The sequence below is a fragment of the Arvicanthis niloticus genome, chromosome 3 (assembly GCF_011762505.2).
Source record: "Arvicanthis niloticus isolate mArvNil1 chromosome 3, mArvNil1.pat.X, whole genome shotgun sequence".
Classification (NCBI taxonomy): Eukaryota; Metazoa; Chordata; class Mammalia; order Rodentia; family Muridae; genus Arvicanthis; species Arvicanthis niloticus.
Window position 1 is genome coordinate 61,554,395 of NC_047660.1, and position 24,390 is coordinate 61,578,784.

The 24,390-nt window shown below is 42.4% G+C and overlaps 1 protein-coding gene across 6 annotated transcripts in view; it reads right to left on the bottom strand.

Moving 5' to 3' along the window:
* Window positions 1–1,433: 1,433 nt before the first annotated feature.
* The window catches only part of Ift88 (intraflagellar transport 88), an 85,466-nt gene continuing 62,509 nt past the window's right edge, over window positions 1,434–24,390 (bottom strand). For 2 of the 6 annotated variants that reach the window (XM_076930938.1, XM_076930939.1), the window contains 4 exons: window positions 22,965–23,071; window positions 19,360–19,531; window positions 2,283–2,393; window positions 1,434–2,040 (listed from right to left, as the gene is read on the bottom strand). In XM_076930938.1, the coding sequence (XP_076787053.1) occupies window positions 1,919–2,040; window positions 2,283–2,393; window positions 19,360–19,531; window positions 22,965–23,071 (512 nt within the window). In that variant the 3' untranslated portion in view covers window positions 1,434–1,918. Of the gene's footprint in view, window positions 2,041–2,282; window positions 2,394–12,450; window positions 12,518–19,359; window positions 19,532–22,964; window positions 23,072–24,390 lie in introns of all 6 variants that reach the window. The other 4 variants (XR_013109344.1, XM_034497925.2, XM_076930937.1 and 1 more) reach the window with 4 other exon arrangements.

Genomic DNA, 24,390 nt, shown 5'->3' on the forward strand with positions numbered 1-24,390 from the left:
CACTCAAGCTTGACCCCAGGGGTGAACTCTCTGGGCTTGTCTCTTCTCTGCTTTGACAGCCAAGTGTGTATTCTCTGGTTCTAAAAGTCCTACTTCCTATTGCTCAGTGTATTCCAGCCTGGAACCTTTCCCCAATAGCTCATTGAAATGACTTTGATAGTCACAAGATGATATAATAATAATACACAATATATAATTATTGGCAAAGTTAAAATCTATGAATTTTCTGTGTAAAAGAACTTGACTACTCTTTTATACCTTTGGATTGAGCTTTCCCTGGTTCTGTTTCTATATATATATATATATATATATATATATATATATATGTGTGTGTGTGTGTGTGTGTGTGTGTGTGTGTGTTTTAAAATTTTTTGAGAACTTCATATATCTATATCACCTTCCCTCTTTCCCTCCAACTCATGTCCCCCTCTCAAATTCATGATATCTTTATTATTGTGTGTATATACTTATTAATATACACATGTATATATAAGCTACTGAGTCCATTTAACTTTTTTTTGTATGAGTATGTCCAATCAGGGCTGACTACTGGGATTAGACACTTATGCAGAATTCATCCCTGAAGGAAACTGATTCTCTGACAGGCACTGACCACCTGTAGCTCTTCTTCTAGAGGTAGGACCCTGTGGAATTGTCCCTGTTCACATTGGCACATCACTGGTGATATAATTATGCTAATTTTGTTCAGGTGGCCTTAATGTTGAGAGCTCATGTCTGCAACTTCTCCATCATGTATAGAAGACACTGTCTCAGCAGATGTCCTGGTCCTCTGGCACTTAAAATCTTTGTGCCTCCTCTTGCATGATTTTCCCTGAATGTTAGGTGTAGTGGCTGTATTGGGGATGTATAGTTGGGGTTGGGCATCCCATAATACCCTCTTATTTTAAAATATTTTTGGGTGAAGTGGCATTTGTTTACAGTCTTAGCTACACGAGAGGCTGAGGCAAGAAGATCCTTTGAGCCCACACGTTCAAGACCAACTATCCTGGACAAGAGTTGGTCTCAAGACAAATAAGATGGAACAGCCAATTCTTGGACTATCTAGAGCCTCTCAGACATGTCTAAAGAAACAGAAGCCATTCTGCCCCAGTGTTATACCCAAGGCAAGGAATGCCCCCTCCCCCCAACCCGTTTTGAGCCACCACTGCACTCACCTGTGGGGACCATGAAAAAGAGCAAGGTTACAGGTTTATAGGTGTCTGCTCTAATTGTTTTCTTGTGCTGCCTTCAAAATAGAACCATCTTAATAATGAGACAAAATCCCAGAGACTCCAAAGACAACTTTCTAGACTCTAGGCAATGTAGCTTGAATAAAGATCACATTTATCTTAATAATTTCTAAGCCATGAAATACAGTAAGCTCACTACCATCTCACTGTGGATCAGTAAGTAAGGAAGTCATTAGCCTAAGGTAATAGCCTCATAGTTTTTATTCCATTTTAAAAAATGACAGCACAAATCCATCCTCAGAGAACAAAATACACTTATTTAAAGTTTCAACAGTGTACAAAATTAAAGTTTGGAATTTGATCCCAGGTTTAACATGAGCATTACCTTATAAGGCGATTTCTTTCCTTTGGTAAATGACTTATTTGGCCAGAGAGAGCACAACTGGAAAAGTTCTTGCCTTGCAAGCTGGAGGACCTGAGTTCAAGCCCTAGAGTCCTTTAAAGAAAGCTGGATGTGGTGGCACGTGCTTATAAATCTCAGCAGCAGGGAGGCAGAGACAAGCAGAGCCGTGGAGGCTGCCAGCCAGTCTTGCCTGTATGGCAAGTTCCAGGCCAGAGAACCCTGTCACAAATGTAAAAAGGTGATGGATGATACCTGAGGAACATCTGAGGCTGTCTTGTGGCCTCCACAAACACAGACACACACACACACCATATTAGAGTGTATATTATTCTGGGAGCAAGTCATCTCCTAACTCTTCATCAGCAAAGTCATCCTCGTCGATTCTTTTTTTGGCTGCAGTTTTTGGTCTTTCTATCTGAGGGCCCAGTGGATCCACATAGGAGGCATCTAGGTTTCAAGAGAGATCATACAGTTAGAGCAGTAGAGAAGACAAGGAACTTGAGAGTGATCTAGACAGTGCAAACCCAATGACTCAGAGTGAACAGAAATGCTCGTCCAAGGCTGTGACTTCAGCCTGCACATGTCACGTTCTCAGCAGTTCCCTGGGACACACTTGCCACCTCCCAGTCTTCCTCAGAGCAGCTGTGCTGGAGGAGCTTTGGGGGAGCTGAGCGGGGACCAGCACTTGCCTATTTCTTTGTTACCGCTACTTTCATAAGGTTCATCTGTCCCAGGCAAAGCTCTGAGCTTGGCACTCAGTCGTTCACTTTTACTACTGGCACTATTGTTCTGGCCACTGTCTGAAAACAAAAATGAAAATGCATTTATTTAACACGCCAAGGATCATAACACCACATTTTTTACATATGCACTCTTTTTTTTCTTGTGACAGTGATTCTTAAAAACATTTTTTAAAGATTTATTTAATTTATGCATATGAATGTTTTGCTGTACAAAACATTTGCGTGTATGTGTACTGTATAACGCCTTGATGCCTCTGAAGATCAATAGAAAGTCTCCAATCCCCTGGAACTGGAGTTACAGATGGTGGTGAACCACCACATGGGTGCTGGGAGTTGAACCTGGGTCTTCTACAAGAGCAACAAGTGTTTTTTTTAACCCTGAACCATCTCCCCAGCCTCCATGATAAAGTGATGTTTTCAATATACGCTCTATTCACTAAACTAAATAAGGTTAAGGTCTACCTGTATACACTTCCACCATATGCTTCTTCAACTAAAAATGAATGCAATTCCCAAGAGAGGCAGACTCTTGGGTAGACAAAGAAGACACTTCCTGAAGAAGCAGGTAAGCACAGAGAATAGCTTGGGCTGTGCACACATCCATCTCTCAATAATGCACCTAGCAACCTGCCAGCAGCCCAGGACCCCGACCTGCACAGAGGGTATATGCCTGTTTTAATCAAGAATGGTAAGTTACTCTCCTGAGCAACCCTGTGATAATCCTTGGCTTCTGCTGAACATACCCTAGTATAATACCATATGGGAGCTATAGGCAATGAGCCAATTCACCTTAGACTGATTTTGGGTACATGAGCAATTAGGCAAACTGTGTCCTCAAAGTGAACTTTTAAAGGTCCTCTTTGCCTGTGCATAATTGGAGCATACAAATGATTAAAATCAGATGCACAGTAAGCAAGAGCTTATGCAACTGAAACCTGCCAGTCAAAAGAATCACCTAAACTATACCCATACTAACCAAGCTCTCCCTTCAGTTGGACTTAGGATAGGAAGCCCTAAAAGAGCAACTGGAGCCCTGAGTACCCTCAGCTGTGTGGCCGGCTGTTGGTCTGATGGTGCTTAGCTCAGGTGTACTATTCATTTGCTTGATAAAGGTTCCTTGCTACTCTGCAATCCACATGGGCTTTTATTTCATTCTTAAGAGGCCAAGAACCTGGAAACACTTAGCCTTAGACCCTGCCCACTGATAACTATCAGTGTTAATAATGAAAATTATTTACAGTGGTTGACAGACTCAAGGCAGAAAAAAAGCTGTAAAGAGAACATAGAAAATAATATGATTCATTTTTGTTAATATTGTAGGTTAGAAGAAGAGTGAGGTTTTAAAATCAGATCCCAAAGCACTGATCTGCCCAGACTGAGTGTGTATCACATTTGCACAAGTGATGAAGATAAGAACACCGCACGGACCCCTTGCCTTCCACACTGTGCTGCTGCACTGTCATGAGTGTTACACTCCAATGTGTTCAGTACAAGAGGAAAGGACACAGCACCTACTCTGCGTACCTGACAGCCTGCGGGTGGCTTTTATCTTTAATATTTCCATGAAGTCACATCCATAAAACATTTTAAATAACCAATAACATTCTTTGCATTTTTCTCATTTTATGGATCTCTGGACACTTCCTAGTTTACATTATGGCTGCAGTCTGGCAGCACCTCTGTAAGTTGTTATGTTAGAATGTCCAAACCTGAGGGCTCCCAAAGGCAAAATCCTCTGTAAAAAGACAGCTAGGAAGCCTGGTAGAAGATCCTGTCCTGGGCAGGTAGCAGGGACCTGAAGTAACTGCCATAGGGGACTCAACTAATATGCTAAATATGTGTGTAACTATGTTTGAATCTGGGTCACCCCCTTCCCATGTGTATGTGTGTGTGTGTGTGTGTGTGTGTATGTGTTTGTGTGTAGATATGCATGGAGACATGTACACATGTGTGGAGGCCACAGGACTATCTCAGATGTCATTCTTCATCAGGTGCCTTGGACCTTGCCTTTTAGAAACAAAAGTCTTTTATTGATCTGGTAGTTACTGATTAGAATAGGCTGTCTTACTGGCAAAGCTGCAGGGCCTTTCTGTCTCCACCTCCCTGCACTGGGATCACAAGCAGGCACCACTACACAGTTCTTTATATGAGTTCTGGGGATCAAATCTAGGTTCTCCTGTGTTTGCATGGGAGGTACTCTACAGATTGAGCTATTCTCCAGCCCTTACTATCTTTTAAAAATCACTTCTATTAAGGACATGGACATTTGATTTTACTATTTTATGTGTGTGGGTGTTTTGGCTACATGTATATATATATATCTGTGCAACACCTGCATGCCTGGTGCCTACAGAGGGACCAAAAGAGGAATTTGGATTTCCTGGAACTGGAGTTCCAAATGGTTACGCACTGCCATGTGAGTGCTAGGAATTGTATCCAGGTCCTCTGCAAGAGCAGCCGGTGCTCTTAACTGCTGAGCCGGCTCTCCAGCTCCAAGAACGCAGCCATTTTAAAGGTTTTGGTGAACATCATCAAGCATTCCCAGCAGGGTGGAGCATTTTCGATCCCAGCAGGGGCATTTAGTTTATAGAGACTTTCCATCTTGACAGCACAGTGGTGTATACCTATAATCCCAGCGCTGGTGTGGCAGAGGCTGGAGGGTTGCTGAAAATCTGAACCTTGTTTGGGCTACGAAGCAAGTTCTAGGACAGGGAGACACCATCTCAAGAAAACAAAACCAAACCCACTAAAATTCAGAAACAAAACAAAACATGCCTCCTGCGCATCTGACTGCAGCTTGCCACCCTTGGGATATTTTTTAAAGACAATGCTAATTTTATAAATTAGCTGGCCCGTCTTTCGTGTCCAGTGAGGCTGCACATTTTACTTCCATGTACATGAGAACAGTGTGTATCTGTTCTCCCCGTGGTTACTGCCTCTGACTGGACTGAAATGGCTCTCATCAGGGATACACTGGCCCTTCTAAGTTATCAGGGACCAGCTGAACAGATACCCGATGATTCTTCAACCTTGCCTTTCTCTTAAGCTAAGAAGCCCTTTCAGATGTCAAGTATTAGCTTCTTATTTGTGAAAGAAAGTACTTCCTAAAACAAAGCTTTTCTAAGAAAATAAAAGTACCCATTCCTCAGAATATGTCATGAATATAGTGGCTATAATGCTTTCAAATTTGTTCTTCAAGGATCCCTTTTTTGTAAGCTATAACTCCGATTTCCTAATTTCTTAAATATTTTAAGAGTTATTTTTTGTCTTTCTTCTATCCCCAAGATGATATTGATATAAAACTGAGAAGACACAGTGATGGAGTGTGGGGAAGTGTCTGCATCTGGAATACCAATGCAAATGTACACTCACACAGACACTCTTGATCCTCACCCTCACTCCTTCCCTGTTGATCTAAACATCCTAAGCACAGTCAGTTGACACTGGGAGACTTCGGGAAAGCTGACCCTGGTAGCTGCACTCACTTGCACCACTTACAAGGGGCGAGGGCGCCTATGCAGGGACTCCAGTGAAGAGGTGAGCAGAAGAAACACTGAGTTAGTAGAGTTTTAGTATCATACTTTGAATTTTAAATACCTGATATAGAAATCAGAGCTGGGAGGGAAAGGCAGAAGGTCAGTGTCATTTAATTTACTGAGTCCTGCTGTGGCCAGGAACTTCATGCAGACTTATTTGTCGGTAGAGAGGTTCACTGGGGCATGGTGGTACACACTTGAAACCCCAGCCCTTTGGAGGCTAAGGCAGGAGGAATGAGAGTTGAAGTCTAGCTTGGATTAAGATCTTTTCTTTCTTTCTTTCTTTCTTTCTTTCTTTCTTTCTTTCTTTCTTTCTTTCTCTCTTTGTTTCTCTTTCTTTCTTTTTTCTTTCTTTTTGTTCTTTCTTTCTTTCTTTCTTTCCTCTCTTTCTCTCTTTCTCTTCCTTCCATCCTTCCTTTTCTTTCTCTCTTTCTTTCTCTCTTTCTTTCTCTTTCTTTCTTTCTTTCTTTCTTTCTTTCTTTCTTTCTTTCTTTCTTTCTTTCTTTCTTATTTTTTCCCCTGAGACAGAGTTTCTCTGTGTAGCCCTGATTGACCTTGAACTTGCTATGTAGACCAGGGTGGCCTCCAACTTAAGAGATCCTCGTGCCTCTGCCTCCCAAGTGCTGGGACTAAAGGCATATGCCACCACACCTGGCTTAGCAAGACCTACTTTAAAACAGAAAAACAAAGATAGGAAGATAGGAAGGAAAAACTAGGGAATAACTGATAAAATAAGTTTGTGTGTTGTGGGGCAAAGGTGCAGAGTCTTTAATCCTAGCACATAGGAGACAGAGGCAGGTGGATCTCTGTGAATTCAGCTGACTTCTTCCTCTTGGCAACTTCATCGAGGTATATCCTATTTTCAGTCTCATGTTACTGACAGGGAACCATGACAAAGTGCTCAGTGACTTGCTCAGGATAACTTACCATATGGTTTGACAAAGGAGTTCATAGATACCAAGTGAGTTTGGGACTGGGGAACTAACCATAGTGATCTTAAACTCAGGACAAGCCAAAGGCCAGAGGAAGGGCATATGTTCTACTGCAGACACAGAAGTGGACCACAAAACTGCAAAGTTGTTAAGGGAGATGCTTCTGGAGGTAGCTGAGGTGTAAGGCTACTGAAGTTTTAGGAGAGAGTCATGTTTATTTGCTAAGGCCACTGGAAACCAGCACTTTGATAACAAGAAAAATTCCTAGGTACTACCTGTCACTACCATAATAGAAAGCTTAGCCTGAGCAGGGCTTGACATACTACAGGCCTGAGTCTTTTCATACATATAACAAGCTAAGAAAGGATTACACAGTTTTCAGTGATTGGGAAAGGCAAAGAAGAGTATTTTGGAACATTTCAATAACATGGCCTTTAAATCTTTATGTTTAATAATTTAGTCTGATGCCCATTCACTGGCACAATGTGTATAGATACTTTATGCTTTAAGCCTAGATTATCCATAGTCTGGATTGGCTTACAGAATTATTAAACCAAATAGAACACCCTGCGGAACAGCTAACAGTGGGTATTAATATGTGTACAGCTCTTCTATATTCTGACACTGAGGGACTTTGGCATGGTAGGTCCCTCTATCTTCTAATGCTTACCACTAAGAAGGCCACATGCTACAAAGTGGTCAGACACTAGGGTGTCCAGCAATACCAGCAACTTCATATTTGGAGTGAAGGGCTGCTCAAGGTGAGGTTGGCAGGAACACTACTCAAACAGGACAGTTCCCATCCTGGCCTTCAGGGCTTGCTTCTTCACAAGCATGGCCTGCTCCCTCCCTCCAGGTGACTCAGGTATCAGGTGTAATACTTCCTTGGTATGATTGTAGGGACCACTCCAGGACACAGTCTGGGGCTTGCTCTATTCCTGAGGCACAGGAGTGTGGTCTTTTCACTCTCTGCAGTGCCATAAAAACCCAGAAAAAATACTGAGAGCTATTCTAGTTAAAAACAAAACAAAACAAAACAAAACAAAAAAAAAAATTGCCTGTTTTTGGGACTATAATCTCCAAATCAAATGTCCCTCAAAAAGTTAATTGAAAAGTGAATTTCTGTTCACTGAGCCATAGTGCTTTCTTTTCATTGTAAAATCACTTGGAACATAAAAGACATTTTCACTGGGGAAGTTCACATCCAGGACATTGTCAAAATCACACGAAAAACACAGCAAGCCATTAAAATTACATAGAACAAACAAGAAGAGCAACTTAAAACAAACCCTTAATAACATGGGACCCAAACTAATCCACAAAACCATGATGGATAGCTAATGTCGAACCAGGAGGTATCCTTGTGCAGTGAGGACAGGCTCACCTGAGAAGCAGACGTGCAGGTAGTTTCCTGGCCTCTTAAACCAGCACACCAGGTGAGAACAGGGCTATCCTCTGCCTCAGTTTATCCATGGATAACAGAAATATAGGACTGTGAAGACTCTGGGATTGTAGTGCATGTGGCTCTCACTTTAGATGCTGACATTCCTTGTGGCTTGGTTTAATCTTCTTTTTTGTATGTCTATCAATATGTTACTAAATGTTGACTCCTAAACTCAGCTTGTAAAAGAACTATGCATTTTTACTTCAGGTAGTTAAAACTATTTACATTTACTTCATTCTAGTTAATTCTGTAAACAAATCTCAAAAACCCCTGTGCATGCCTGTGGCCTCAGTCCATGGGAGGCTGAAGTAGTATGGCCACAGGTTTGAAGGTCAACCTTAGCCACCACAGCCACAGCGAGCATCTCAAAACACCTACTGCAACAGGTATCATGTATTTCAGGATAAATGAGGAGCTGCAGAAAGAGGCATCTCGAAGTGACATCCTTGTAGTGACAATGACATGGTGAAACCTGAGGGGAAGACCATACAGGCACATACTGGGAACTGGCTACAGTAATAGCAGCAATGACCTTTCCTGTAGCCATATGACACTGAGTTTAGCATCAACTCAAAGTGGAGCCATGGTTCTTCTGCATGCATGGGCTGGGTTGCTGCAGCAGGAACAGCAGGGCTGGGAGCTAGCTCCTCAGACATGGTAGTGAAATACTGAGAGTGGGCTTTGGCAATCTAATGAGCCTTCTGGAGGATTCTGAGTCTGGAGCTACTGTGGGGAGGAAGAGGTGAGTCTATTCTGATTCTGAAACACAAACTCCAAACAACAAACCCAGAGCTCTCAAAAGGTGAACTCTGCAGAGACAGCTATGCTATACAAACCAGCAATCCTGACATATCCAAGTTCTTTGTATTCTTCTAGACAAGCCTTTCAAAAGCTAGCTGTGGCACTGCATTTTTTGTTTGTTTGTTTGTTTTTGAGACAGGGTCTTTCTACATGGCCCTGATTATCCCAGAACTCACAGAGATCCACCTGCCTCTGTCTCCTGAGTGCTGGGATTATAGGCCTGTGCCTGTGCCACCACACCTGGTTCCTACATTTGTTTTTTTTTTTTTTTTTTTTAACACATTACATGCTTAAGGCAGGCTTTATGTGAATCCCTGTTGAAAGCCTTTCTTCCCCATCTGATCTGTGGATGTGTGGTGGGGTGAGTACTGCCATGCTGGAAAACTGTCAGGAATCACAGGTTAACCAGGATGGTGTGGAGAAGGGGCTCTTTCACTCCAGGGACCTCTAAAAGGGAATAGAAAGGTAGAGTTCCTGAAGACAGAGGTGCTGACACAGAGGGCTTGAGGGTATCCTGGGGCGGGGTGGGGTGGGGACCCTCAAGGCAGGATAGAAAGGCAGCCATAGCTTGTGTACACTGATTTCAGGGTGGGTGCTGATAGAGGATTAAGTGAAGACATTAGGATTGACACGTTTGAGGTGTTAGAAAATAAGGAACAACAACAACAACAACAACAACAACAACAAACCAAAGTTAGGTGAAACAGCAGCACCCAGGGAAGGTCCTAGGCATCTCTTTAAACTGGTGCCAAGCAAACAGAGTGAGTAGCATGAGGCCCTGCTTGGAAAGTGCCACCAAGGTTGAGTTTCTCCTTGGAGCAGCTTTTTGTGAGTACAAGGCTCACTTGTGTGTTAGTATTTATTTTGGCCTGCAATGGACTGGATGGGTGAAAGCAAACTTGATTAAAGTTGGCAGTGGAGCAGCGGGGAGGTGGGGCTGGGGCAGCATCCCTGACAGAGGCTTCCTTCTCTCATGCCACTGTGAGGAGCTAAAGAGAGGTGTGGAAGGGCCACCAGGTGGGGGTGGGGCTGAGCAGCCTTCCTGTATACTGCTGAGAGCCCTGGGTAGAGTTTCCAGACTCCCTCCTGAAGCGCATCCTTCATAGGCCTGGGGTCTCCAAGGCGATATTTCAGAGTGGAAAGCCAGGAGGCTCAGGCTTCCAGAGGGATTGGGTGTGGGTGGTGGGCTTTGGAAACAGGCTGGTCATTATTCTGAAAACTCCAGCTTCACAGAGAAGTGTCCTCAGAGTTTGAGGAGGCTGCTGCTGGATTTTTTTTTCCTCTTCTTTAGTTTAGTTTTTTGAGACAGGGTCTCACTCTGTAGACCAGCAAGACCTTGCACTCACTGTTTAGCATAGGCTGGCTTCAAACTTGTGGTGGTGATCCTTCTGCTTCAGCCTTCGAAATATGGGTCTTAGAGGTGGGAGCTCTCTTACCCAGTTCAGTTTCAGAATTTTAATGCAGTGACTATCCTAAAGATCCGCTATAAAAGGGACACTCATCGTGAAAGAGCACAGGTCACATGTCTTCCTGTTTCTATAATCATGCCCTATCAGTTTGGTCTGGGGAACCTTCTTGAGTTTTTTTCTTTGGGAGGAGGGGAAGGATGACAGGGTCCTGGAGTGTAGCCCATGTTGGCCCAAAAGTCCAGAGCTTCTTCCTGCCTTGATTGCCCAGGCTTAGATCACAGGTGGGTGAGAGTTGGCCTGGGTCAGGAGTTTCTTTTAATGCATGTACAGATTCTTGATGCACAATACTTAGCTAATTCGAGTTTTTGAAATAAATCCTTAGTCTCTCACTTCCAGTTTAAAAGTCTGTAAGCTGTGAAGGCCAGATTTCAGGGCACCATATAGGAACTTCTTAGGTATAAAACATGACAGGAGCTATGTTCAGGCTTTACTTTTCTCAGTGGGACTATTCATATGTGATACTGGATTAAGAACACAGTGCCGCACTGTGAGGTGTTGTATGTGGCTGTTCAGGAGATATGGCTAATACTCCACGCTAACTTCTGGCTTCACAACCTGCTCAGAACCTCTGGACAGGGACCTGTGGGCTTTAAAGCTGCCTCCAGCTAATGAAGGAGTGGTGGCTTAGATCTTTCAGACTCAAGATGCAGCTCAGTCTAACTGAAGACCAAGTGGATGCTATAGAGCAGGAGTTGGGGGGGGGGGGGGATCTGGGAGCTAGGATTGGTAAGAAGACAGCAGTATCCAGCAAGGCTACAGGATGCAGGACAACTGCTCCTGGACACAGCAAACTGCCTGTGATGCTCCTTCAACTTAGGCTCAACACTGTTCTCCTCACTTCTCACACTGTGTGCCATGGCTCTTTTGGACTAAGGAGAAGCAGGCCATGGGCTAGAGGTTTGCCTGGAGAGGTTGGCTCTTAAGGAACCAAGCTGTCTGGCTAGAACTACATGCCACTATGTAAACTTACTTAGCAAAGTAAAGCTCTGAATTCATGATAGGATCTTTGTCTCAACTGCGTTTCTATCCACAGAAAAATCAGAAAACCCATGTGCATTCCCTACCCCTACAGGCCTGGCAGTGGCTTCGAACCTGTGTCCTTCTACCTGCATTTCAACTGTCTTATCTTGAGTAGATGACCACATCCTACTACTCTCCCTCTGTCAGTGTTATACTCGTGGATAAGAAGAGCTACACGCGGACACTGCTGGTTAATTAGCCAGAGCAGGATGTGCGCAGGACAGTCCTGAGTGTGGGAATGAGAGGATACAAGGAAAAGTCAAAGACCTAAATGTAGCATTTATGGTTCTTTCTGTCAGCTTCTTTAGAACCACTGCAGCTCTACTGTCACTATACAACCTCACAGAAGCTGAGAAAATGGAATAGAAAATTTACTATAATGCTTCACTAAAAAGTGATGTCACAAGGAGCCAAATCAAGGGATTTAAAAATGTCAGGAACCTGAAAAGCATTTAAGTACGATGACTGGCTCACAAGCACAAGTGTGCCGGTCAGGATCAAGAAAGGACTGACCACATCTTCTCGATAGACCATACTGCCACTGAGGTCAGACTGAAGATCCCAGCTGTCAGCACCCCTGAGACCACATGACTTCTCATGCTAAGTTCTTTACATGGGAATTTAAAATTATAACACAGTAAAACCTCATTCATATGCCCATCTATGCCATTCCCCAACTGGACTTGACAATCAATGAGCAGAAGCAGGTAATTTAAGAACTAAATTATGGTAACATTTATAAACATATATGACTATCAGAACAATCACTTGCCAAGTTAGAATAAGCGAGGTTTTACTGTGGATACAAATAAACAGACAAAGAACATAAAACATGTAAAGGACATTGTGGATGATTCCAGTGTTTCTAGAAACCTGTCAAATCCAGTGCTCTGGCGCACAGAGGACACTCACCACTGCCAGCACTCCCCTCTCGTTTGCTGCGAGAACCCCCGCTGCTGTCTCTGCCCGATTTTATGCGCTACAGCAAGAAATAAGAAGACAAGTAGAGGAGAGTAAGTGACATCCCTTTAGAACACACAACCAAAGACAGGAAATTTAAAACTAACATTACCACATGACCCTCAGGACCAATTCATCATCACCCACAAGCTGATTCAACATGAAAAAGGACAAAATCCTTTTGAAAATGTGACTGCCTGGAACTTACAGAGTACACAAACAGCATTTCACTCAACAAGGACCACCACTGCACAGCCAAGCAATTAAAAGTCAAACAGCATTTTCCTGATGAGAAGGAAAAGGACTCAAACATAGTAAGAGTCTGAGAAAAAAAAAGTTGAAGAATTAAAAAAACTATGTACGTACCAAAGGGCATTTCCTTCTCTATCCCTAATGTGTGATGGTTTGATCCAGACCACTAGAGGGTTCAAAAAGGGCATCCTGGCTTTTGACATTAAACTTCTAAAAAGCATTATTAAAATCTCACATATACCAAGGGTTTGGCCAACATCTCTAGGCTGTGATGGATGTGTGTGTGTGTGTGCGCGTGTGTGTTCACTGGCCCACACACATGCGTGGAGGCCAACGGTCAATGCTAAATGTCTTTTAGTTGCCCTTTACCTTGGTTTCTGAAACAGGGTTTCTAAACCTGAAGTTAGGGATCTGGCTACACTAGCTGGCTAGTCAGCTCTAGGGACCCTCTTGTTTCTGCCCTTCTGTGTTAGGATTACAGATGTGCCTTTTACATGGGAAGCCTTTTACAAGCTTCCTCGGGCTTTTATGGAAAGCTGTGATTTTCTTTAAATTTCTTTCCATAATATGAGGTTCTTTTGTGTTTAACTTAAGTGTCAAATTTTTTAGAGTTATTTTTAAATTAAATACAGTATTTGATATTCATACATGCATATAATGTATTTGTATTCAATCCAACAGTTCATTAACAAAATGTAATAATTGTAATATGTAAGCATTAAATGTTGGAGCTCCCAGTTTCATAAAAACAAACACTAAAATATCAGAAAGGCCCTGATACAATAATAACTGGCTTCAACACATCATTCTTCTCTTAGATAGATCATCCAAGCTAAAAACCAGTAAACTGAAGAGTAAACTATAAATTAATATATGTATAAAATATTCCATCTAGTGGATATGGGATATATATTCCCCTCAGCAGCCCATGGGCCATTCTCTAACATAGGTTACATTGTAGGCTACAAGGCAAGGCTTAACAGCAGCAAACAAAAATGAAAAATTAATGCTTTATATCTTTTTAGTTGCCAGCTGAATAAAACTAGAAGTCAAAAACACACTAAGAGCTGGAAACTGAATAATACCCTTTGAGGGACTATTGGGTTGTTGAAGAAATCAAGAGAAATTTAGAAATTCTTAGAACTGAATGAAGTCAGTACTCATCAGAACTTTTGGGATACAGCTGAGGCAGCTCTAGCAGGGAAGTTTATGGCTACGACTATACACATTAACCATTAGAGGGCCATCAGGATAGCTCAGTGGGTAAAGAAACTTGCCCTGCAAGTCATGTGACCTGAACTGGATCCCCAGATCACACTTTAAAGGTAGGAGAAGAGAATCAAGTTTACAGAGTTGTTCTCTGACTTCCACATGTGCACTGCTGCATACATGCCATCCCCAATCTCTCTCTCTCCCTCTCTCTTTTTCTCTCTCTCTCCCTCTCTGTCTTTCTCTCTCCCCTTCTCTCTTTCTCTCTCTCTCTCTGTCTGTCTTTCTCTCTCTCACACACACTCACAATAATACTTTTTTAAAATTAAGTAGAGTGAAATAAATAGGCTAATGATTGTCTCAGGGTCTTAGAGAAACAAAACTGAGTTCTAAAACAATAGTTGGCAACAAGTAATAGGATCAGAGCAGAATTAGTGTGATGACTAAGAGAAGAACACAGAATTAAATCAAATAGAGACTACATTCTTTGAAAAAAAAAATCACAACACAAAGAGATTGAAAATACCTAGCCAATTTAACCCAAATAAAGAGAAAAAAAGACTTTCATTAATAACATTAAAATTAAAAAAGGTGGGGTTACTACAGATTCCAGTGAAATCCAGAGGATTATTAAAGAATAATATTCCAGAAGGACTGGAAAATTTAGAAGAAATAGATAAATTCCTAGACACATGCAACTTACTGAAATTAAACCAAGAAGATAGAAATAACTTAACCGTATCTATAAATATCAATGACATTAAAGGCACAATAGGGTCTAAAAACAGTGCCCAGGACTGGATGGAGTCACTGCAGTCTGCCATATAATCAGAGAAAAGCTAACATCATTGTTCCTCAAACTGTTCTGTAAGGCAGAAGGAGAAAGAACTATACCAAACTCATTCTATACATCTAGCACTAGCTTAATACCAAAACGGTGAGGACAGATCTAAAAACTGAGGACACTACAAAACAATTTCGCTGATGGACATAGGCATAAACATTCTCAGTAAGATACCTGAAATCTGAATTTAAGAACACATTAAGAAGATGATACATCGTAACCAAGATGGCATCACTACAAACAGGTCAACAAGTACAACATAAGCAGACATAAGTAGTTCTAAATCACAATAGATGTAGAAAAGGCCTTTGACATTATTTGACATCCCTTTGTGATAAAAACCTTGAGGAAAACTAGGAATAGAAACAAAGACCTCAAGTAGCCAAAGCAACCCCACACAGAAAGAACGGTGCTATAAGCATCACAGTGTCCAATTTCAGAGCCACCTTATCAAATGTGAAGATGGCTCTTGCATCCTACTCGGGTAGCCCTAAGTTAGAAGGACGAGCTTCTACAAGCACCAAACTATTTTATCCACCATGCTGTCCCTGTCCTCATCTATAGCCTTCTACTCCCTTGGCTGGTCCCTATGTTCCTAACAACCAATGAGTCTCTTCCCTCTGTCCATTTAGACTCCTGGCCCACCTTGGTCAGCCTTTGTCTGACTCATCTTTCTGGCTCACTCACCAGGAGAAACCTAAGCCTCTGTTGTTTCTGTGACTCATCTCCTTCTCAGGACCCTAGGAAATGACCAGCCACACAGATGGACACTGCTGGGCACCAACGGTATAGTCAGAGTCTTGGCCCAAGCCTACAAAACTCTGTTCCCTGTCCTCTTCCCCTGTGCCAAGTAAGGCCCTGTCTGCTTGAACTGGGGGTGGAGCGTCCCATTAGGCATGCAGCTTTCCCCTCACCTGCCAGCTCTTCTATTCAGAGATGCATGTGTGTCCCTGGTGGCTTCCCCCTTGTCTCTGCTGGTTCATGGTTTTCTCTAATGTCCTTACTTCCAGCTCAACATCCATGTGCATTCAAATCCAACAAATACTGGCCAGATGGCTCAGGATCAAACCATTTGCTGTGCAAGTGTGATCACTGAGTTTTACCCCTAAACATGCAGTGGAGGCAAAGAGCCAACTCTTGAAAGATGTCCTCTGACCTTCACACACACTGTGACACACCAAAGTTCACATTCTTTGTGTATCTCCTTGTAGCTTTCAATCTTTCTTTTTCCCTACACACACACACACACACACACACACACACACACACTCACTCACAAATTTTAAAAAATCAACAAATCCCACCAGAAGGAATCTTATGGGCCAACCACCATTAACAGCTATGACAAGGATTTTGTATGGAAATCACCAAGGTGACACTGAGGTTCAAAGAAAAGTAACTGAAGCCTTAGTCAGCTCTTCACACCTGACACCACATACTGCTAGACAGAGATCTGACCAACAGAACTTCAGTCAAATGCATTCTTCCTCAGCAGATGCAGAGGAAGACCCCAGGGATACAACCATGCCAACATCAATCCCACCAGGCCATGGATCCAAGTCTGGTGTGCCTCCAGGGATTACAGGGCGGGCTGGGAGTGGAGTGAGAGGTACAGCAGAGACAAACTAGGAAGAGCTCAGGAGGGACCAGGCCACAGAGCTACCTAACAGCTCCTGCTAGGCTGGGTGGAGCAAGACAGCCCCTCCCAATAACAGGGCAGAACACTAAAGTGGTAGCCAGCAGGGTGAAGGGGAGGAGCCCAGGCACCTCTGAGATGAGAAAATAGAGGTCAAGTGGGTAGTTTATTAATATAATGATGGGGCAGAGCTAAAGTCTGTGGAGTTAGAGGCTTAAAGAGAAGTAGGAGCCTTCTGGAGAAAGCATTAAACAAGGTGAGATAGGTACAAAAGTATAATCTATGTAAGAAGAGTTGAAATGGAAACTTAGGGGATCTTTGGAAAGCCAACTGTATCAGATGGTGTTTTGCTGGGGCAAACATGTGAAGGAACGGTTCCATGAGGTGGACACAGGTGTGAAGGGATGCTCTGCTAATGCAAACTAGTGAAGGCACAGTTGCTGAAGTTGCACAGGTGAAAGGATGAAAACATCCTCAAGTAAGCATGTGAAAGGATGCATGATGAAGGATTCTTTGCTAATGATGCACACGTATTGGTCCCCTTTACATTGTATTGTTGAGCTCCGTTTGTATGGACCCCATAGAGAGAAACACACAAAAAACTTCTGGTGGTGTGCTGGCTGGCAGCTTCTTGCCACTTCCTCGGACTCGGGCCAACTGGCAGAATGATGTCAGCTGACACAGACTTCTATGCTGAGGCAAGATCAGTGGAGGACACATGATGTTTGGAGAGAGTATAAATAGGACTCCACGGACTCAGGGGGCTTGCTTGTAGATGTAGCTTTGCAACATTTCTTGGTCTTGAGTCTTCGATGATCTTCAATTCGTTGAGAGGCACAGCTGAGAACTTCTCCTGGCGTCCTGACGGTCTTGGCCCTACTGCTGACTCATGCAGACTTGGCTGAGGTCTGACCGTTCCTCCTGGTTGTGCCACTGTTGCTGCTATCCGGACACTACTGAACTGGACTGCTGGTATAACCATGAATTTTTTGCAAGTGGATTGAGTGACCACTGCTGAATCCTATGAACTGAATTGCTAATTTCTGGACAATGCAGATGGAATTTACTCCAAAAAAAACATTTCTAAACAGGTCCATTTCCCCCATATCCTAATAACCTTTCTTTTCCATTACCTCTGGTGGGTGACGGGCTAGAAAGGTGGTTAAAGCATTTAAGAATCACTATTTAAAGTAGGGTTGAGAATTAAGGACGACAAAGAGCCAATGCAAATGAGAATCTGCAGCTAATCTCTGTGACTCCACAGTGGCAGCCTGTATGGCCTGCCAGCTCCTCAGGCTCCATGGCCCACCTCAGACACAGCCAAGGGCCAGGTCCATTTTAATAAAACAACAGCAGCTTGTTAAAAAGCATTGTGATGTTCTTGCCACATGGGAGATACAGGTTTGCTAATAAAATTCACAGTGAGTCACAGTGATTCCAGGCGGGGTGTGAGGGTAGATACGAAGGAGTCATTGGTGCCTTGACAATGAGGCTATATGTACACCTTTAATCCCAGCACTGGGAAGGCAGAGGCAGGCAGATCTTGAGTTTGAGGCCAGCCTGGTCTACAGGTGAGTTCTAGAAAAGCTAGGGCCACACAGAAAAACCCTGTCTTGAGAAAAAAAAAATGAAAAAAGAAAAAAAAAGAATCTATGTATTATGCATGTTTTTGTGCATTTGTGAAATGCCTGGAAGCATATGATATTGAGTGATCTCTGCAAGTGGTGTGAATACTTTTCACCCTTTGCTTTACACATTTTATTTGAATAAAAAGTTATTTAGAGTAGTCACAGTGGTGCATGACTGCAGTGTTAGCACTCGGGAGGCAGAGGCAGGAGGACTGAGTTTGAGATCACCTTGGGAAACTTTTTGAGATCCCATCTCAGGAAATCAAAATTATTTATCAAAGCAATCTGTCTGAATCCGCCCCTCCCATGGTACTGGGATTGAATGAGAGCTACTTACATAGCAGGTAAGTGTTCAATGGCTGAGCTGTTTCTCTGGTCCTATTTTTAACTATTTTAAGACAGTCTTGTTGAGGTGCTCAGGTTAGCCACAAATTTGTCATCCTCCTGCCTTAGCCTCCTGAGGAGCTAGGATTAGCTCTCGGGTCTAGCTCTGAATTTTTAAAAGAATTTATTATTGTTTGAATAATATGAAAAAGAGACAGCACTCTTATTTTGAAAAAAAAAAAAAAGCCAATCTCATTTAGTGTGTGTGTGTGTGGGGGGGGGGGGGGATGGGCCAGAGGGAGGGGTTGGGGTAGAAGAAGAGGTCAGAGGAAAAAGAGCAAGCCAGAGCACACAACCTAGATCAAGCTCTGTAGCCACTGTGGGTCTATGTTGCCCATCCATATGAAATGTCAATCATGCCTGTCTCTAGCATCACAGGATAACTGCAATAGTTGAATGAGCTGACACAGGTTGACTGCTTAGCCAGTGCCTGCCTTCCCACATACTTAGCAGAGCCTACAGGCCCAGTCCCCATGGCTATAGCTAATGTCTAGCTTGGTCGATGTACTAAAATTAACCAAGGGAAAGCTGCTACTAGAAACATGGACAAGGCTTCTGGGGTCACTCAAGAGTTGGTAACCTAAGCTCTGTGCTTTGACTCTTCTCCCTGATGCCAAACCCCTGCATTAGCAGAAGGAAAATGGATCGTCCCTCCTTCCTCCTTTCCTTTCTGAGGACATGGTCAGGTCTGCATTTTCCAGCAGTTCCAGGTAAAATCTGGGTGTGATGAAAGTAGTCTTGAGTTCAATCACATGGCTATTGCACAGAGTATCTCTTGTCAATTTCTCTTGCAGGAAGAAATCAAAGACTACTTTTATCACATCAAGATTTTCCTTACACAAGCCAGGAAACAGAGCCCTGCCCCACAGAATCACGATCTAAGAAGGACACACTGAAATGGAACCCACAATAATTATTCCAGAAGCAGGCTCTCATACTCTTCTGTTCTTCCTGTTCCGGCCCTTCTTGTTCCGGTGCCTTTCTCTGACATTGCTCCCCTCCATTCCATGTTGATAAGCCAAACTGAAGAGCGAGGACACCCAGAAGATGTTTCTTCAATGTATGCTGCAAGAAGAAATACTGAAGAACAAAGAAAACAATGTTCTTATGCAAATAGAATCATGGGTGGAGGAGGAGAAAGAAAAAGCCAGGGGCACAGAATCTGCAGGAGCCTATTATGTTTCTCAGAAACTGAAGAGGGATTAGTCTTCTTAATACTTCATGGACGTGGACTAAGATTTTTAATATAAAGAGACTGGTGTATGTCAGTGGTGGAGCATGAAATGCTGAGAAGCTGTAATGACAGATGATGTCTAAGTGGCAATAGTGGTCACAGGTTACAATGAGGTCAGTGAGGAGGTATCTGAGGGGTCTCAACAGGCACAGAACTGTCGATATGGTTGATAACTGAGACAAACATGGGAGACTTTGAGTGAGCTATCCAGGATAAGAATTAACTACAAGCTGGGTGTTGTGGCACACGCCTTTAATCCTGGCACTCAGGAGACAAAGGCAGGCAGATCTCTGAGTTCAAGGCCAGGTTTACTTATAAAGTGAGTTCCAGGACAGTCAGAGTTACACAGAAAAACCTTGTCTCAAAAAACAAAACAAAAACAACAAAAAAAGGGAAAGCATTAACTGCAGATTAAAAAAATGATTTATCAGTTAAAAAGACTTCTCTAATTTCTTAGGGTCTTGTACAAATAGTTTTTCTTGTGATGTTTAAATATTTTCCCTGATGTACAGTTTACATGATCAATTGAATCCTTCCAATGACGAGGCTTGCCAAATACTGGTCTAACCTCTTCAGGATGCCTTCTCGGAAGAAACCATTCTTTTTCACCATAAAAATGTAGCTTTATTTTTTTTCAAAGTACAGAGGAATATGAAATAGCCCAGGTATACACAGGAAAAAGCAAAAGCTACTTAATAAATATGTAAGTATGTTGATGCAGAGGAACGAAAAGGCTGAGTAGTAACCAGAGGAAGGAAAGTTGTCTCAATTCATTTACATTTAATAAAGTTCTTTAGTCCTTGTGGATATCAGTCCAGAGATGTCAGCTAGATTTTAGAAACAGTCCTGCTACTATAGAAACTGTAATAAGGTAGGGGGCAAGAGACAAGACAAGCACCAAGGGAGATGAAGGAACAGGGGTGAAAGGACTCTCATAGAAACCACGTGTGAAAGGCAGCTCTACTGAAGTTCCACGGGAAGATGGGATTAAATTAGTGGTGAATGCCCAGGAATCCTTTGTAATCAATGCGTCCTAAAGCTTATGCTTACATTAAAGCCATGTGGCCTTGGAGTAGTGGCATACACCTGTAGCCCCAGCAGGCTGAGGAAAAGGGATTGACACCAGTTTGAGGCTAACAAGAGCTGCAGAGTTCTACATAGCCCATAACGATGTGTTACACAGTAAGTCCCTGTCTCAAAAATAAAAGCTGCCCATGAACTGCCCACAGGAGCTCCAGGAAGCTAAGAGGCTGCTTCTGGGGGCTGGGAAGGGGCTCTTCCTAGAGGTCTAGGAATCCAGGCCCCAGGGCCAGAGGCTGCATAAGCAACCGTGTCCATGGAAGCTTGGGCTCATTGCAGTTTTAAGGACTTGGAACTGAGCGCTTGTTCAGTACAGAGACTCCATCTGCACATACACTCATGGTTCTATATGAGGGGTCTCATCCAATGAATTCAATCCCAAAATGTGCTTTGTTTAAGTATATACTTTTTGGATTCTTATTAAATACATAACTACAATCATAATCATTCTAACTTGTCCTTACAATGGTTTATGTGTCACAGTTGTGTAATTTCATTAGCATTTGGTACAGAGCAAAGATTGGCCAGTACAGTGGGTTTTAACAGTGTAGCCTAGCTTAGCAAATAAATATCAGCTTGATGTTTTAATGACTTTTAAAGCAAAACTAGTTTGCTTATAATATTTTTACAAGAGATCAAGTCACACCTTGGAAGCAAAGACAACCAGCCACATTGTGCAAGCATGTGTGGAATCAGACCTTTTCTAAAGCCAGGATAATTACATTTTTGAAACAAGTCATTTGCCACTACATTATTCCTCACTTAGAAATATATTTCTAGCTGGGCACAGTGGCATGAGCCTTTTACCCCAGCACTAGGAAGGCAGAGGCAAGAGGATCTCTGTAAGTTCAAGAACAGCCTATATAGTGAGTTCCAGGACAGCTAGGGCTACATAGTGAGACCTTGTCTTGAAAAAGCAAACTAAGGGTTTTATTTTTAATATGCCAATATTAGCTTTAAGAATGTGATGAAAGACCAATATTAAAAACTCATATACAACCTAAATGTTCTAGGCTCCAATGTAGGAGAGAGGATTCTTTGGAAAGTGGAAACACTGCTGTTTCATCTGCTGCAGAAATGCACTTAAAAGGTCTGTTGACGGTGATCCCTGCTCTGTGCTTCACCACACAGACCCCCTAAGGAATGAAGTATTGATGCCACAGCAAGTGACAGGTTTTCATGGGACACAGTTCTCACCAATAAAAATCACATTTCTAAATTAACCTCTAAGTTACTCCATCTTCTGGAAAATGGCAACTATTTATCTATTAGTGGATCCTGCCCTTAGAAGCTGCCCTGCAGAGACCAGATTTCAAATCTAGACTGCAATTCAATGATATTTCCTACTGTAATAGAACAGAAAGGGAAGAAATTCTGCCTCTTCTTTCCTTGCCAGACTAGGACCTGAACCCAGGACCTGTGCACTAACTGGGGAAAGCTCTGCCTTAAGGGACAGCCCCAGCTCCTCACCTCTGCTTTAAACACTGTTTTTTGTTTTATCATTAATTTATGCTAGGGAAAATAACTGCCATTTAAATAGTAAAAATACAATGGTTTAAATGGAAATATTTGCTCAAGTGACTGTGAACATACAAATCATTCTCAGATTTTAGTTTCCCAAGTAAAGTTAGTTCTGTATTGTCTTTTAAGATACCTTGTTTTGAAAACTAGCATATACAATTTGGATACCATTCTGTCCCTTTGAACATAATGTGTTTTAGTAGATTCTCCTTCCCCTCAAGTCTCTCACCCACCGCTACCCTCAGTCCTCCCCTTGTACCCCCAACCCATCTCTTTCACGGTTCACATGTCCTCATGGCCACCCCCATCCATCCTCAGCACCCATTTTTACCCTCTCTTACCCTCTCTTACCCTCTCTTGGCCTTCTTTCTAGGTTTTACAATTTACAAACACACACACACACACACACACACACACACACACACACACAAAAGCTAGGATGTACTTACGAAAGAGAACATGTGGGTTCTGTCTTTCTGAGTTTGAGTTGCCTTACTTAATATATTTCCAGATCCATTCATTTCCCAGTAAATTTCCTTGTTTGTTACAGTTGAATGAAACTCCAACTCTGCCTGATGCAAGCAGAAGGATGCAAGCTTCTAGCCCTGTGCATGTCAGCTACAGCAGGCCGACAGTTTGAAAATTAAAAGACAGTAGTTTTTGCCCTATATAAGATACCTGTTCCCTCATTTCTTTCATTTTTTCCAACCTCTTGAGTTTTGTGGCATATTCTTGAACTTCTTTTAATCCAATATCTGTGCAGAGACGGACCAAGAAACGCAAACCTAAAAAAAAAAAAAAAAATTAAGAAAGGAAAGCTGCTGAGAAACAGACTATGCGTCACTTCACCTCTGCCTATGTGCTCTTCCATCCACCTCACATCTCACACTTCCATTCCTGGAATCCCTGTGTGTGTTCATCACTTCGATGCATGAAACAGTAACCACTTACATACATTTCACACATGTTTAGGTATGCTTACACAAGTAACTTATTTATTTAGAGACAGGTGGTCTCATGTATCCCAGGCTGGCCTTCAAACTTGCTAGGAAGGCTGAGGATGACCTGAACCTCTGACTTGTGGCTTTACCTCCACAGAGCTGAGATTATAGTCACAAGCCAACAAGCCTGCTTTAACATTGCTATTATTGTTATGTATATTAGAGTTCACATCTGGATTTAAGATTGTATTGATAAAATTAGCAAAATTAAATAAGGTGTGGTAGTTTACATCTGTAATCCCAGAATTGAGAGGCTGAGGTAGGAGAACTGCCAGTTTCAGGTCTGCCTGGACTAAGAGTGGTACCCTGTCTCAAAAATAACAAAGCTTTAAGACACAAAGAGTGAATTAAAAACAAAATAGAAAAGCCAACCAAAGTGATTTTCTTTCTAACTAATGAGAATGAAATTAATCAGTAAAACTTTTACCATTTGTTGTCTCAATACTTTGAGATTTTTTTTGCGTCATTTCTCTCAATATAACAGCAATACAGATTATGGTAGAATATTTATAAAATATATAAAGGTATAAAGAAGAATGAAAGTTAATCATGTCTTCTCTACTCCCAGAAAACCTAAACATTTTGGGTCTTTCTTTGTGCTCTATTGTCAGCTATCAAGAGAATAATTAAAAGCTAAGTTAAAAACTAGTTTTGTTGCTAGGCAGTGGTGGCGCCTTTAATCCCGCCTTTGGGAGGCAGAGGCAGGTGGATTTCTGAGTTTGAGGCCAGGCTGGTAACTAGTTTTGTTTTTGAGACAGGATCTCATATACCCCAGAGTGGCCTCCAATTCATTATGTAGCTGGGGCTAGCCCATGATTTCTAACCCTGCTGTCTCCCCTCCCAGGCAAGCCATATCATGCCCAGCTTCACCAACGCTGGGGGTGGAACCTAGGGCTCCTTGGTCGCTGGGAGAGTATCCTACCAAGTTCTAGTTCTCATCTCCAAAAATAGTTTCTAATACCTGAAAGATAGCCAATAATATGCTGAAATTGTACTTATTTAATTGGAAAAAGTAGTCCCAAATATGCCTATTCCTTGGGATGAGTTACAAAGCAGAAGATTCTGTGAATCCAAACTTCCAACCACTTAGGTTCCTGATACAA